At 64.0% G+C, this 13,913-nt stretch overlaps 4 protein-coding genes across 4 annotated transcripts; 3 read left to right on the forward strand and 1 right to left on the reverse strand.

Annotated features, from left to right (window-relative positions):
• Window positions 1-4,449: 4,449 nt before the first annotated feature.
• On the forward strand, window positions 4,450-6,497 carry LOC121094875 (prolow-density lipoprotein receptor-related protein 1-like). The gene is made up of 6 exons (XM_040609420.1): window positions 4,450-4,495; window positions 4,645-4,883; window positions 4,966-5,095; window positions 5,424-5,602; window positions 5,721-5,907; window positions 6,268-6,497. Exons 1-6 carry the CDS (start codon window positions 4,450-4,452, stop codon window positions 6,495-6,497), a joined length of 1,011 nt encoding a protein of 336 aa, XP_040465354.1.
• A 202-nt stretch (window positions 6,498-6,699) lies between these two features.
• LOC121082734 (low-density lipoprotein receptor-related protein 4-like) lies at window positions 6,700-8,183 on the forward strand. Its single transcript, XM_040582396.1, has 4 exons — window positions 6,700-6,897; window positions 7,174-7,375; window positions 7,447-7,611; window positions 7,900-8,183. Exons 1-4 carry the CDS (start codon window positions 6,845-6,847, stop codon window positions 8,167-8,169), a joined length of 690 nt encoding a protein of 229 aa, XP_040438330.1. The 5' UTR covers window positions 6,700-6,844; the 3' UTR covers window positions 8,170-8,183.
• Window positions 8,184-8,632: 449 nt separating this feature from the next.
• Window positions 8,633-10,557, forward strand: LOC121095456 (low-density lipoprotein receptor 1-like). Its single transcript, XM_040610715.1, has 6 exons — window positions 8,633-8,732; window positions 8,879-9,007; window positions 9,193-9,300; window positions 9,388-9,624; window positions 9,747-10,170; window positions 10,395-10,557. Exons 1-6 carry the CDS (start codon window positions 8,633-8,635, stop codon window positions 10,555-10,557), a joined length of 1,161 nt encoding a protein of 386 aa, XP_040466649.1.
• Window positions 10,558-11,630: 1,073 nt separating this feature from the next.
• On the reverse strand, window positions 11,631-12,965 carry CLDN23 (claudin 23). Its single transcript, XM_040582397.1, has one exon. It carries the CDS (start codon window positions 12,745-12,747, stop codon window positions 12,049-12,051), a length of 699 nt encoding a protein of 232 aa, XP_040438331.1. The 5' UTR covers window positions 12,748-12,965; the 3' UTR covers window positions 11,631-12,048.
• Between the last annotated feature and the right edge of the window lie 948 nt (window positions 12,966-13,913).

The following is a 13,913-nucleotide window of genomic DNA, read 5'->3' on the forward strand; positions in this document are numbered from 1 at the left end:
AGGAGCGAGGGTGCTGAGAGCTGGTCTGCCACCTCAGCCCTGCCTTTTCCCTAGAGGAAAAGTCAGCCTGGGTTTTGCCTCCCAGCCTAGAGCAGCACCGGTGTGCCTTAAACTGCTCTGTCTCTGCAGATGCTGGGGAGGTGAACAGCATCTCTGTGGACTGGTTCACTGGGCAGCTGTACTGGGCCAGCAGCCACCCTGCAGCCATCTGTGCGGCACTGGGCGATGGTCGGGGCTATGTGACAGTGCTGGGGAAGGATGTGGCACCGGAGCAGCTGACAGTGCACCCAGCTGCAAGGTGAGGAGCGAGTAAGCTAGGGTTGGCTCCGCACTCCTCAGCGAGCGATGCCGGTGCTGTGTTGTGCCTGCTGTGGGGCTGTGGCAGCACTGGTGTTATGCCATGAAGTGGGTGCTTAGTGCCTGCCCCCAGGTCACTGTACTGGGTCAACCGCGGGCCGAGGGGCCGAACAGTCATTGCTGCAGCCGGCATGGACGGGTCAAACCGGCGGGAGCTCACAGTGGTGTCCATGGAGGAGCCTGTGGGGCTGAACCTGGACCATGTGGCTGGCAGGCTGTACTGGATCAGCGAGTACAAGGAGGTAGGAATGTGGGGCAGCAGGGCTCTGACCACCCAGGTGCTGGCAGGCGATGGGGTGGGAGTGGGGAGGGTGGTCCTTGTTCCCCTGCGGCTATGGCCAAGGCATGGGTGCAAGCAGGGAGCCATGCCCAGGTCTGGCCCATGTCCCTGGGCTGGGAGGGGGGAAGAAGCCTCTGTGAGCCCCTGTGGCTGTGGACAGGGCCTGGGTGTGGGGGTGTCACATGGTCACTGTGCCTTGCCTTGTCCCCAGTCCATCGAGACGCTGCGGATAGATGGCAGCGGGCGCCACTCCTTTCCTGGTGTTCTGCGCAGCCACACGGAGCCGCTGAGCCTGGCTGTGTTCGAGAGCCGGTTCTTCTGGACCGATGGCACAGAGCTGGTGTCATCCACCTGGATCTCTCCACAGGAGCACGCAGTGTTGCTCCGTGCCCCTGTCTCAGCTTTTTCTGTGTTACACGCACTGCAGCAGCCTCCCCGTGAGTACCCTGCTGGGCGTCCACACCAATGCAGGGCTGGCAGCACCCCTGCCACTTCGCTGGGTGCTAGGGGAAGCTGTGCTGGGTCCTGGAGATCGCTAGGACCTGCGCGATGGCTCTCCTGGTTCTGTGGCGAGGAGCTGTGCCAGAGGGGACATATGAACCCCTAGGAAAGCTGCTGAGTCCCATGGCTTTGGGTAAAGCTCAGCCCTCCTACCTGATGTGACAGTACTACCCTGCCTGGGGCCCGTATGTAGCCCCAGGACAGCCTGTGGCTTTGGGGGATCGGGGGGGGGGGGGGGGGGGGGGGGGGGGGGGGGGGGCAGGGGGAGTCATGGCTGCCTGAGCTTCTAATGTTCCCTTTCTCCCAGGGGACACTGCTGCGTGTGCTCCAGGCCTGTGCAGTCACCTTTGCCTCCTGTCCCCTGTGCACCCTCGGGGCTACAAGTGTGCATGTCCAGAGGGGCTCTTCCTCCTGCCCTCGGGGAAGTGCACAGGTGAGCAGTGTCTGCAAGGTGGGCTTGGCTGTCTGGGGTGGGATGCATCCCTGTGGGAGTCAGAGGGATGGGATGATGTTCCCAGCACACACCAGTGCTGTTACGTTTCTTTGTTCATGCTGGCAACCCCATCCACTGCCCCTGGGGCCATGCTCACACACTGCCCTTGTACCCTGCAGAGCTGTCCATCGTGTATGCATCAGGGGAGGCCATCTTCCTGGTGCAGGTGGGCCCTGGAGCACACAGCAGACGGGTGCAGGAGTGGAAGGAGCCACTCCACCTGCAAGATGTGGACTGGCAGAGGTCAGTGCTCTACGGGACAGATGACTATGGGACGCTGCTGCGTGTTGTGGGGCACCCTGGCAGGAGAGAGGCCATTGCGACTAGGCTGCCAGGTGAGACCCTATGGAGTGGCAGAGGGCACGCTGCCCTTCCTGGTACTCCCTGAGACCTGAGAGTCTCCTGGGTGCAGAGCACAGCAGTCCCATGGCGCCCACACTGAGGCCGTGCCAAAGCGCTGGGCAGCTATGCATGTTTCAGGGGCAGGGGGGACCCAGGTGGAGGAGAAGGGTCATGGGACAGCCCCGTAACTGCTCCCTCACCTACTCTTGCCCAGTCTGCTCTGCCCGTGTGGACATCCGCTCAGGGGACCTGTACTGGCTTGCATGTAACCGGAGGGACATCGGGGTGATCCGGGCATCTGACATGTCCCCGCGCATCCTGCACCGTGCTCGCAGCAGCATCCAGCACCTCTTCTTGGACTGGCGGCGGGGCACGCTGTACTGGCTAGCCCGTGGGCAGCCCCTGCAGCAGCTGAGCCTGTCTGGAGGTGCTCCGTGGGATGTCTGGAACGAAACGTGGCCTGGAGACCTGCCTGCGGCCATGGATAGCAGAGCCTTCACCCTGCTCTGGAGCTCAGCCCTGGGTGAGCCCTGGCGGTATCTGGAGCAGAGAGCGGAGGCAGTCACCACAGGCAGGAGTGACAGCCATGTCCTACATGCAGCAGGTCCCTGCCTGGGCAGTGGGGTGCTCGTGGGACGGCCTCTGTCCCGTGGCCGAGCCCCTGGCCTCAGCCATGAGGTCCATGCCATAGCTGTGGGCTTTGGGGGCGTGGGGTGAGCCACAAGGGGTTCCTGCAGGCCCCAGGGTCCTACCATACTTCTGCCCCACAGGCCTGCGGGCGCTCAGTCTGACCAAGCGGCAAGCAGTCACCCTGGCACCCAGCTGGTCCCACGGCCTCGTGGCTGCCTTCGAGCCATACCTGGTGTCGGCAAACGGGACAGCTCTGCTGCTGTGGGACCGGAGGACGCTGGCCCTCTTGCTGTCCGTGCCGGCAGCAGGCGTGCAGGGAGTGGTGGCTTTCGTGGGCTCAGAGCTGCAGGCTGGTAAGAGTGGCCCTGGCGCTGTGCCTGGTGCTGGTGGTGTACCTGATGGGGCTGGGTGGCTGTACTGCTCTGAGCTGGGGCTGGGTGCCCGGCTGCTGGTGGCCATGCCGGGTGCTGTTGGAGGTGCCCAGGCTGTGGGGAGGGCACAGCACCAAATACAGGCTCATGTTCCCATGCCTGTGCCTCTGCCAGTGCCACCAAGCAAGGGGTCTGCCCTGCCACTCCCTCCACCTGTGACCATCCCTACGAAGACAACCACAAGCACCACTGCTGCTCAGCCCGCAACCTCCACCAGGAGACCTACACCAAGCAAGACCACCACTGCGCTCACCACTACTCCTCCACCAACCAGCAAGGCTACCACAACACCAACAACCGCCAGCCAGCCCACACCAACCAAGACCACCCCTGCACCAACCACTGCCCGGACCACCCCTGCACCAACCACTGCCCGGACCACACCAACCAAGACCACCCCTGCACCAACCACTGCCCGGACCACACCAACCAAGACCACCACTGTGCGGCCAGCCACCACCAGTACCACCACCACCACTCGGTCCTTGCCAGCCAAGACCTCTGCCCCAAGAGCAGCTGCTACCACCCAGCACCCAACCAGTCCTGCACGGGTAGTACCACCTACCCCACCCCTCCTGTCCAGCTCTGCGCACCCCCTGACCCCAGTTCTCCATCTGTCCTGTCCCCGCACACACGTGCCCTGCCATGATGGCACCGAGTGTGTGGCCCAAGAGTATGTGTGTGATGGGGAGAAGGACTGTGCAGATGGTTCTGATGAGGACAGGTGTGCTCAGCTCTGTGACACCCCAGGTAGGAGCCGTTCTTCAGTCACCTGCACAGCTGGGTTGCCCTGTGCCAGGGCTTATGGCTGCTTTCTGGTGGGGTTGGTGGGATCGGGATCTGGGAAGGTCTAAGTGTGTCCTGGGCTCTGATGCTTGTGATGTGGCATGCTTCTGATGTGGCATACTGGTTTCTTCTGAGCTTGGCACTGGGCTGGAGGCCCTGTCAGCAGGGGACAGGGCTGGCCCCACTGCTTGCGGTGACCTAGATGTGGCTGAGCAGAGACTGCCTCGGTCACCTTGCTCGGGAGCTAGGCTGTCAGAGGTGCACTGACTAGGGAGGGATCAAGCCCTGTCGCTGCAGTGTGGAGCCAGTCTAGGTTGCTGGGGGGCTAGCAGAGGGTCTGGGCACCCTGGCTGCCTGCTGCAGACTTAGCCAGCCCCCTTGTCTCCCCAGGAGCCTTCCACTGTGCCAGCAGAGCCACCTGCATTGAGGCCAAGGAGCGCTGCGATGGGACGCCACAGTGCCCTGACGCCTCAGATGAGACAGGCTGCTGGAGCCCCACACCGGAGTGCGCCCTGCGCTGTGACACCGCCACCCGCTGCATCCCCGAGAGCTGGCTGTGCGATGGCCATGCCGACTGCCTGGACTACACCGATGAGCAGGGCTGTGGTGAGAGTCTGGGGCTGGATGGGATGGGGGCTTCTGGGGGTGGTCTGCCCCCACAGCCGGGTGCACCAGGTTTCCCGTGGGTCCAGGAGCAGGCGCTGCCTGGGGCAACCTGCCAAGCAGCCAGAGGAGCCGTGCCCTGCTCAGTGCCATGTCTGTGCTGGTGGGATGGGGACGGGGACAGGGATGGTGCCCCTGCTCAGCCCTGTCCCTGCTCACAGTGCCGAAGGAGTGTGGCCCGGCTGAGTTCTCCTGCCGGAGCGGGCAGTGCGTGGCCCTGGCCCTGCGCTGTGATGGAGACCATGACTGCCGGGACGGCTCGGATGAGGAAGGCTGCACCGTGCCCCGGCCGCTGCTCTGTCGCACCGGTGAGGTGGCATGTCCCCACAGCAAGGAGTGTGTGCCAGAGGCCTGGCGCTGTGACGGTACTGCTGACTGCGGGGACGGCACAGATGAGCAGGTGAGTGGGGTGGTGGGGACACAGCATGTCCCCGCTCGCTCCCAGGAGGGCTGGTGGCCCTGTTCACCCTCTGTTCTTGCAGGGCTGTCCCTGGGAGGAAGAGCCGTGTGGGGACCAGCAGTGGGGATGCTCCCATGGCCGTGGGTGCATCCCTGATGTCTGGCGCTGTGATGGGGAACGTGACTGCACGGATGGCAGCGACGAGGCTGGCTGTGAGCAAGACCCTGCTTTTATCCCCTCTGTGTCTCACCCGGGGGTGGCTGGTGGGTGCCCAGCATGGAGGGAGGGGGTATGTGTCTGTGCCGAGGTGAAAGGCCTCTTCTCAGCATCTGTGGTGGCTCCAGGCCCTAGACAGCTGTGATGCCTGTAGGGCTGGTGGCCTTGGGATTAGGATAGCCTGAAGCCAGACTGCAGGCACAGCTCTGGACATGACTGCAGTGAGCTCTGAGGCACCCTGTGGGAGCCACTGATTCTGCCCCAGCTGAGCAAAGGGAGCTGATGGACAAGGCTCAGGGCAGCCTTCCCCGCATGTCCCTGCAGGCCAGCCTGCTCCCTGCCAGAGCCACGAGTACCCGTGTGGGCTGGGGGCCTGCCTGAATGCATCCCTGGTGTGCGACAGACGGCAGGACTGCGTGGATGGCTCAGATGAGGGGGGGAACTGCTCTGTGCCCTGCCAGCGGTCCTGCGCGCACCTCTGCTACCCCTCGCCCCAGGGCCCTGTGAGTGTCAGCAGCCCTGGGCCAGGGGCTTGCCCCATCATGCTGCCCTGGTCCAGCTGCAGGAGGATGCCTCATGTGTGTCCCCAGGGGGGTACCCTGACAGTCCCTTTCCCCACAGCGGTGTTGGTGTGACCCAGGCTATCGCCTGGCCGAGGACGGTCTGTCCTGTGTGGACATAGACGAGTGTGTGGAGCGGGGTGATGGAGCCTGCAGCCAAACGTGCCTCAATGCGCCGGGGTCCTACAGCTGTGCCTGTCTCCCCGGCTACCTGCTGGAGCCCGATGGCCGTGTCTGCAAACTCACCGGTAAGCCCTGCTTAAGCCCAGCGCTTCAGCAGTGCCGGGTGTCCTTGGTGCTCTAGGGTACGCCAGGAGCCGGTGGGTACCTGTCCCCCTGTGCATGCTCCCCATGGGGAGCCTTGTAGTCCTGCAGATGGCCCTGTCCCCTCTGCTACGTGGCCCCCAAGGCCCCACTCAGCTGTGAGCTGCTGCTTGCCCGTGGCCAGTCAGCAAATCTACCTGCACTAGCTGGGGAACGTGCTGTGCAGTAGGGCCAAGTCCCAGCAGGCCCCGACGCCTGCGAGTGCCATGTTCCCTGCCTGCATGTGCTGGGGCTGCAGGGCCACCAGTGCTGAGCAGGGTCCGGGTGGCTTTGTGTTGCTCCAGGACCAGAGCCCATGTTGCTGGTGGCTGTGCAGTCAGAGCTGTTCTCCTACGGCTTGCGGAGTGGGCACTGGGAGATTCTGCTGGCCACTGACAAGGATCGCGTTGTCTTCTCACTCGACTATGACCTGGTGGAGAGGAAAGTCTTCTGGATGGACCTGGCCACAGAGAGCATCCGCTGGCAGGGCCTCGACTTGGGCAAGAAAGGCACAGTAGTGAAAGGTGGGCTGTGACAGCGTGGGGTTAGCAGGGCCGGCATCTCCGTGGCTGTGCCATCTCCAGGCAGCAGCGGGGTGCCAGACTGTGTCCCCTTCCATGGAGAGGTGCTGGTGGGAGCAGGGCTGGGGGAAGCTGGAGCTCCTGGGATGGAGGGGACGTGGGCTGGGAGCATTGTGCCAGAAGGCCATGCAGCTGTAACCCATGGGTGCTGACTCTTGGGAGCATTGCAGGTGTGAGATCAGACTGTATAGCAGTGGACTGGCTTGGGAGAAACCTGTACTGGACAGATGGGGCAGCAGGGCAGGTGCTGGCCACTCACCTGGGGGCTGCCTGGCGAGGGATACCAGAGTACACTGTGGTGATGGATGGAGATCTGGACCAGCCCCACTCCCTTGTGCTTCAGCCTCTGGCAGGGTAAGGCTGGGACAGGAAGGCTTGGGGACTTCCATCCCTGCCCCATTTTCTTCCACAGAGGCAGGTGATGGGGTGGGGAAGAGTTGGGATGGCCTCACCTGGGTGCTGTCGGGGGCTGTGCAACTGGGGAAGAAGGAGCCCAGGCACCTGTCCTGCCCTGGGGAGCTCTCAGTGTGTCCCGGATGGGATGGGAACTCCACACTGCTCCTCTGGGCTGCCCTGGTACTGGGATCGTGCTGTGGCAGGTCCAGGGGCCAGCACCTCTCTTCCCGCCAGGCTGCTGTACTGGTCAGAGGTGGGGAGCCACCCGCGGCTGATGAAGGCCAGTATGGATGGGAGTCAGCGGCACGTGCTGCTGGCCCAGGGGCTGGGCTGGCCCACAGCACTGGCCCTCGACCTTCCCACCTGGAGGATCTTCTGGCTGGATGAGAAGCTGGGTAGTGTCGGTTCTGCACACCTGGATGGCACCAGTGTGAAGGTGTGTGGTGGGGCTCTGGTCATGGGGCCCTGACGGGGGCTGGGGTTGGGCGCTCATGGCTTCTCTGCCAGGTCCTGCACCTGAGCTGGGTCCGGAGCCCCTTTGCGGCGGTGGTGTGCGAGGAACAGCTCTACTGGTCAGAGAGGAAGGCATGGTCTGTGCAGCAGGTGGACAAGGCCAGTGGCAAGAACAGGACCGTGCTGCTCAAGCGACACGGGCAGCCCCATGGCCTCCAGGTACCTACGGGGGGGATCCCTGCACCCTGCTGCTCCAGCTCTGCTGGGGCTCAGACCCTGCACGACCCTGCTGTCCTCTGAGTGCAGAGCACTGGGGACCTCTGTACGGCCCTTGGGCAGCGGTACCTGTGGTCAAGGGTCTCTGGTCCTCTTGGAGCATCTCTGCCTCACCGTCCTGCCCCAGCTGGGCTGTGCCTGGGCCTCGGGAGCACAGCGCGGTGTCAGTTGTGCTCAGCCCCGCTGCTGGGTGCTGACGGGGCTGTGAGGCTGAGGCTGCCCTTCCCGCAGGTGATGCACCCAGCCCTGCGCCCTATGGTCCCCAACCCCTGTGCGGCACGTGGCTGCTCCCACCTGTGCCTGCTGAGCGCCGGGCGTGCTGGGCAGTGCCGCTGCCCCACTGGGCTGACACTGGCCACCAATGAGACCACCTGCCTGCCCCTCCATGATTCGGCCTTTGCCCTCCTGGTGTCACCGGCAGCCGTGACACAGGTACTGTCCTCTGGAGCTGGCCCTGGGGGCTGCTGTCCTCCTGCTGTCAGAGTGGGGTCCCCCTCCTAGTGCTGCCTCCTTCCTCCAGGTCTACCTGAAGGACCTGCCCACGACGGCTGGATCCCAAGGCCTTCCCCCGCACCAGGCCCTGCCCTTGGCCAAGGTGGGCCGCCTGTCAGCCGTCGACTACTCAGTGAAAGACAAAAGCCTGTACTTTGCAGAGGTGGGGGGCGACTCCATCGGATTGCTGCGCCTGAAGGACTGGGGCCGGCTGTCCTGGAAGGTGGCGGTGGCTGTGGAGGGCACCGTTACGTCCCTGGCCCTGGACTGGCTTAGTGGGAACCTGTACTGGATTGGGGGGCAGCCGCCCAGCATCCATGTGGCAGCTCCCGGGGGACGATGGGCCCTGGAGCTGCTCAGCAAGGGGCTGCAGGGTGCCGCCTGGCTGGCGCTGAGCCCTCGTGCCTCCAGCATGTGCTTTGTCACGGCGGCTGGCAGCCGCAGGCCGGGCGCTGCGGTGGAGTGCGCAGCCATGGACGGCACCAACCGCAGAGCCGTCTGGAGGAAAGCCTGGGCTCCCACTAGCCTTGCCTTCGGGGGTGTTGGCACCCGGCTGTACTGGGCGGACTGTGGTGAGTGTGGGCTGGGCCGGGGCATCGCTAGGGCCAGCAGTGGTGCAGGCACTCGGTCTGCAGGGCACAGCCTGGCACAGCCCTGAGGGGCAGCCTGGAGCCCTCTGTGCCCCCCCATCTGATGTCCCCACATCTGTGCCCTGCAGAGAGAGGCACCATCAGCAGCGTTGAGCTGAATGGATCCCACTATCGTGTGGTGCGGGAAGGGCTGCACGGCCTCTCGCTCTTTGCCGTCGGAGAAGGCTTCCTGCTCTGGAGCACGACCTCAAACAATGGCGAGTCCATCTGCTGTGCCTTGTCCGGCTCCTCCTACTGCACCAGGACACAGGGGTCTCTGCCAGTCCCTGTGGGGTGCAGGCTGCCCCTCCCCGGGGTGAAGGGCAGGCTGGGGGACCCCACCTCCCACCCCCTGCGCCCTTGTAGGGGGATGTGCAGCAATGCTGACCCCATGTGTCTCCAGGTTCCAGCAAGATCTGGCACAGTCGGCTGGAGCGGGCTGAGAGCTGGTGGTTCCCCATGGAGCAGGAGCTGGTCGCCATGAGGATTTACAGCCAGTTCTCACAGGAAGGTGGGTCTGGGGCTGCCCCAGCCCGGGGCATCTAGGGGGCTGAGCCATGCCCTGCAACGACCGTGCTAACCTGTGCTGTTTTGGCAGGCACCAACGGCTGTGCAAAGAACAACGGGGGCTGTGCCCAGCTGTGCCTGCCCAACCCCACAGGGCGGCTGTGCCGCTGCTCCCCCGGCTACCACCTGGTGCGTGGGGTGGCGTGCACGCTGGCACTGCCCTGCCGAGCCCCGCTCCAGGCCTGCCCTGACCTCCAGGGCTGCATCTCTAGAGAGCAGGTCTGCGATGGGCGCCCCGACTGCCTTGATGGCTCTGATGAGGCTGACTGTGAGTGCCTGCCCACAGCCGGGGCGCACAGGGGGGCCTGGCTGGGCACAGGGGGGCCCTGCCCAGTGTCTCCCAGTCTGGAAAAGGGGGTCTCACCTGGGTCTCTGCCGATCTCCCTCCAGGTCCCTCCATAGAGATGGGAACACAGGTCCCCGTGGTGGCACCATCAGGAATGTCCCATGTGGAAGAACAAAAACCAGCCTTACCCACAGCTGCACCCAAGCCTCGGCAGCCCGCCCCCAGCCTGCCCACCACCTCTGGCCCACGGGAGTACGGAAAGCCCTTCCTGGAACCCCCCAGCACTGAGGAGGTGCTGGGGGCCATGCCGTGCAGCAGCGAAACGTGTAACCTGCGTGGGGACTGCGCCATCGAGGCTGGGCGAGTGACCTGCCACTGTGCCCTGGGCTATCGTGGCGACTACTGCGAGGAGGCAGAGGTGCAGCCCGTGGCAGGACCTATCGCCCTGGGGGTGGCTGTGCTCCTGCTGCTCACTGCTGCTGCTGTGGGGGCCCTGGCCTACATGCGGAGGCGGGACAGGCGGAGGAGGTGAGCTCTGGGGCTCGACTGCGCCTGGTACAACTGGGGCTGGAGAGGGACAGGGTCTCCCTGCCCAGGGACAGCATGGTGTCCTGGGGCACTCCTGGGCTATGTGGAAACTTCCAGTCACCCCAGCAGGCTGTTACCAGGGGTTGTGGCAGGACTTGGGATCTGCCCCGTCTCTAGAAGATGGCCAGGCCATCATCAAGGTACTTTTTTTTTTCTCTCCCCAGGACCTCAAGCACTGCCTCCACTCGGGTGCTGACCTTGTACCATCGCGAAAGTGACCCTGAGGAGGAGGATGAGGAGGAAGAGCTTCCCCCCAAGAGTGATACCTTTGTGAATGAAGCTTATGATGGGAAAGAGGTGAGCAGCATCTGGTGGAGGCCCTGGTAGGGACCCCACTGCCATGCTGGGGTGCCCCAAGGACACCCCCAGCACCCCCCCCCCCCCCCCACACACACACACGCCATGCAGATCCCTCCCCAGGCCCAGTGCTGGCATGGTGCCCACTCTTGAGGCAAGCTGGGGAAGAGGGACAAGACCTGGGGGTGCCTGGAGTCTAGCTGGTACAGGGGCTGTCCCCTCCGCCTGTGGCCGGAGGCCCTGTGCCAAGGTGCCCGGTGTGCCCAGGGAGGCTGGCTCTGACTCATCCCTGTGATGCACCTGTCTATGATCTCTGCAGGAGCTGCCAGCCCCGCTGAGGAAGGGACCATCTCACCCGAACACTGTATTTTCATAAAGGAACGTTGTGCAGCACCTCTAGTGCCATTGTAGTTTGTGTGTGGGCCGGGGAGGAGAGGTTGGTTTGCTCTTCCCAGATTTCTAAGCTCAAGGGAACTTGCAGTCCAGAGGAAAAAGCTTTGGGAGGTTTTTCAGGAAGTCTCCAACCCTGGCAAGCTCTCTGAGCCACCTGAATCTGATCTCCTGCTGCAGGGTGCATCCTGTACCATCCCTTAACCACACTCGGGGCATCTTGATGCACCCTCCCCCTGCAGCAAGGCTTGCTGACCAGGGTGCTTTGGGCTCACCTGGGGCAGAAATCTGGCTGAATAGACTTGCAAGGAAGCTGGCTCAGCTCTTGCCCTGTTATGCAGGGTGCCAAGCAGGATTTTATAGTGCAGCTGTGACCTCCTGAGTGTCCCTTACAAACCAGTGAGACCAGTTTTACTGCCTCCCACCAAGCTGATGAGGAAAGGGGAAATACGTGCTATTTTTATTCCCCTGTGATCTCTGCCCCCCAAAAGTGGCTGTACTCAAGGAAAGAGAAACTTCTTCCAGAGCTGATTTTTGACCATGGGGGAAAAGTCCTTAAGGAAGGTGCTAAAAAGCTACCTGTCCCCTTCTACAGACCTTTCCTCCCTGCTTCAGGCAAAGCCCAGGGTTACCTGTGTCCACTGGCTCCCAGCCCAGCCCGCCTAGCAGAAATCCCATAACTGTCCCACAGCATAGACACGTTCCCCTTCATTTATTTTCCTGTTTGCACAGCCCTGAGTTGAGCAGAGACATGTGGGAGGTGCTCCCCTCCCCTATTCCCAGCCCTGAAGGCTACATGGTGCTAACCTGTACCTTGGTCACAAGGGAACACTGGAGCTGCCTTTGCCCAAGCTGCTGCATGGTGCAGGAGGATGAGCTTAAAAGCTGCACGGAAGATCTGGAGCCAGGGCTGGTCCACAACCCAGCACGGCTCTGGCACAGCTGTGGGACCTGGAGCACAGCAGTCTTTTGAGGACGTTACAGAGATTCAAGCCGGGTCCTCGGTCTTGCTTCCAGCCAGCTCCGAGCTACCCCATGGGAAGGGCATAGCCTGGAGGGGCAGGAGCCAGCGCTGCTCTCGGTGCCAGGCAGCCAGGCTGGCCGGTGCCCGCTGCTGTCCCTGCACTGGGGCTAGAAGTCAGAGTCACAAGGCAGGGTGCTCCTCTGCTGTCCATCTCGCTCGTCCTCCAGCACATCCCGGGGATTATGGTAAGCCCCAACGGTGGAGCACGGCCCAGCCTCCAGCACAGGGCTGGGGGGCAGCCTGGGGGTCCTGTGCTCCTTGCAGCAGTGATGGAAGCTGAGGGCGAGGGTCAGCCCCCCCAGGATCTCCAGGCAGCTTCCCAAGTAGCTCAGCACCAAGCTGTAGCCTACAACCAGGGTGCTGCCAGCCGGTGCGGGCAGCGCCCACAGCTCGTGGGTGTACCAGGAGGCAGGCACGAGGCTCAGCAGCCCCGAGAGGAGCAGCACAAGCCCTGCCGCCCCAGCCAGCGGGTGCCGTGGTTCCTTCTGCCAGCAGCGAACCCCCAGGGTAGCCACCAGCAACCCCACGAGGGTGAGCACCAGTGAGGTGGGCATCATCCCTTGGGCCACCCGCACGGGTACTTGCTCAAAGTAGCCCAACTCATCAGCCTGCCCGCAGCGGCGGTCGTGGCTGCTCTGCTGCTCTCTGCACATGTCCCAGATGCCGTGCTCCAGGACGAGGTCAATGGGCTGGTTGGGTATGAGGCTCACCTGCCTCCAGTTGGGTGCCAGCGTGCCCGTGAGCGTCAGCAGGAGCCCACAGGGGCACAGCACCAGCCCCACGATCATCACCGTCGGTGTCCGCATGCCGGGCAGGTGGGCGAAGCGGGCTCCAGCGGGCTCCTGCTGGCCGGGAACGTCCGTGGGGGCCGCGGGGAAGCGGGGGCTCGCTGCTGCCGCCCCCTCACCCGGGGGCAGGAGAGGTGGAACCGGTGCCCCGGCGCTGTCCCGCGGTAGGGCAGCGGTCCCAGGCACCCCCGGTGCGGCGGGCTGCCCGCGGAGCCACCGTCCCGGCGGTGCCCAGGCTGCGGGGAGGCGCCCGCGGCAGCAGGAAGTGCGGGCAGGGAGGGGCCGGGCGGGCAGGGCAGGGGCAGTGCGGGCAGGGCCGGGCAGGCAGGGCCCGGGCAGGGCAGAGCAACGACAGGGGAGGGCAGGGGCAGGCAGAGCAGCGGCAGGGGCGGGCAGGGGAGGGTAGGGGCAGGGGCTGGCAGGGCCGGCGGGGCAGCACCTCCCCAGAGCCTGGGGGACCCACGGGAGCTCTGGCCGCCGCTGTCCACTTGCTACGCGGGGTTGGGATGCCGGGGGCAGTCACCACCCCCCCCCGCTGCAGGTGGCACTGGGATGTCTCGGCGTCACCCTGGGGCTTGGCAGTGCTCCGTCCCTACTCCGCCCTGCTGAGGAAGCACAGGACCCTGTTATGGCTCAATTAAACTGGCTGGGAATTTATTTTACTGTCAACTGAACTAATTTATGAAAATCACTAGTTGAGATGAAAAGCTAGCAGCTCTCGCAGTTGGTAAGGACCCCGTGGTCCTCCCCAGGCTCAGGAGATCTTCCCAGCCCCTGGCCTTCATCATCTTGCTTTTCATCCCAGCAAGCATCTCCCTGGTCTTTAGGGACCGCTCCCGAGCTTGGCCCTGCTCTTCCCCTCCCAGGCTGCGCTCGGAGGCCATCCGCGGGTGCAGCAGCCTGGCTCTCGGCGGAAGAAGTCCCTGGAGTGTCCACTGAGATAGGTGGAGGAAGTCAACGCGTTTGAGAACCCGTAAGTGGGGTTTTGAGCCCCCCAGAGCAGCGGTCTTAGGCCTCTCCCGGTTTCCTTGAATTTCTGCAAGTCACGCTGAGCCCAGGAGAGGGCAGCATCCTCTGTGGATTCAATTGGCATGAGCAAGCCCGGGGGTGCGGAGGGCTCCCCACGCCTGCCCCACGGCATCTCTGCACGGCTGCTCTTGTGGCCTTGGCCACCTGGAGAGCTG

This window comes from Falco naumanni, chromosome 1 (genome assembly GCF_017639655.2).
Source record: "Falco naumanni isolate bFalNau1 chromosome 1, bFalNau1.pat, whole genome shotgun sequence".
NCBI classification, from domain to species: Eukaryota; Metazoa; Chordata; class Aves; order Falconiformes; family Falconidae; genus Falco; species Falco naumanni.

Coding starts and splice junctions, on each gene's coding strand:
- CLDN23 (XM_040582397.1), bottom strand. CDS start 12,747: ATGCGGACACCGACGGTGATGATCGTGGGGCTGGTGCTGTGCCCCTGT.
- LOC121095456 (XM_040610715.1), top strand. CDS start 8,633: ATGGACGGCACCAACCGCAGAGCCGTCTGGAGGAAAGCCTGGGCTCCC. Junction 9,008..9,192: donor GAGCACGACCTCAAACAATG/GCGAGTCCATCT, acceptor ATGTGTCTCCAG/GTTCCAGCAAGATCTGGCAC. Junction 9,625..9,746: donor TGGCTCTGATGAGGCTGACT/GTGAGTGCCTGC, acceptor ATCTCCCTCCAG/GTCCCTCCATAGAGATGGGA.
- LOC121094875 (XM_040609420.1), top strand. CDS start 4,450: ATGGGGGCTTCTGGGGGTGGTCTGCCCCCACAGCCGGGTGCACCAG. Junction 5,603..5,720: donor ACCCCTCGCCCCAGGGCCCT/GTGAGTGTCAGC, acceptor CTTTCCCCACAG/CGGTGTTGGTGTGACCCAGG. Junction 5,908..6,267: donor CCGTGTCTGCAAACTCACCG/GTAAGCCCTGCT, acceptor GTGTTGCTCCAG/GACCAGAGCCCATGTTGCTG.
- LOC121082734 (XM_040582396.1), top strand. CDS start 6,845: ATGGATGGAGATCTGGACCAGCCCCACTCCCTTGTGCTTCAGCCTCTG. Junction 7,376..7,446: donor TGGATGGCACCAGTGTGAAG/GTGTGTGGTGGG, acceptor CTTCTCTGCCAG/GTCCTGCACCTGAGCTGGGT. Junction 7,612..7,899: donor GGCAGCCCCATGGCCTCCAG/GTACCTACGGGG, acceptor CCCTTCCCGCAG/GTGATGCACCCAGCCCTGCG.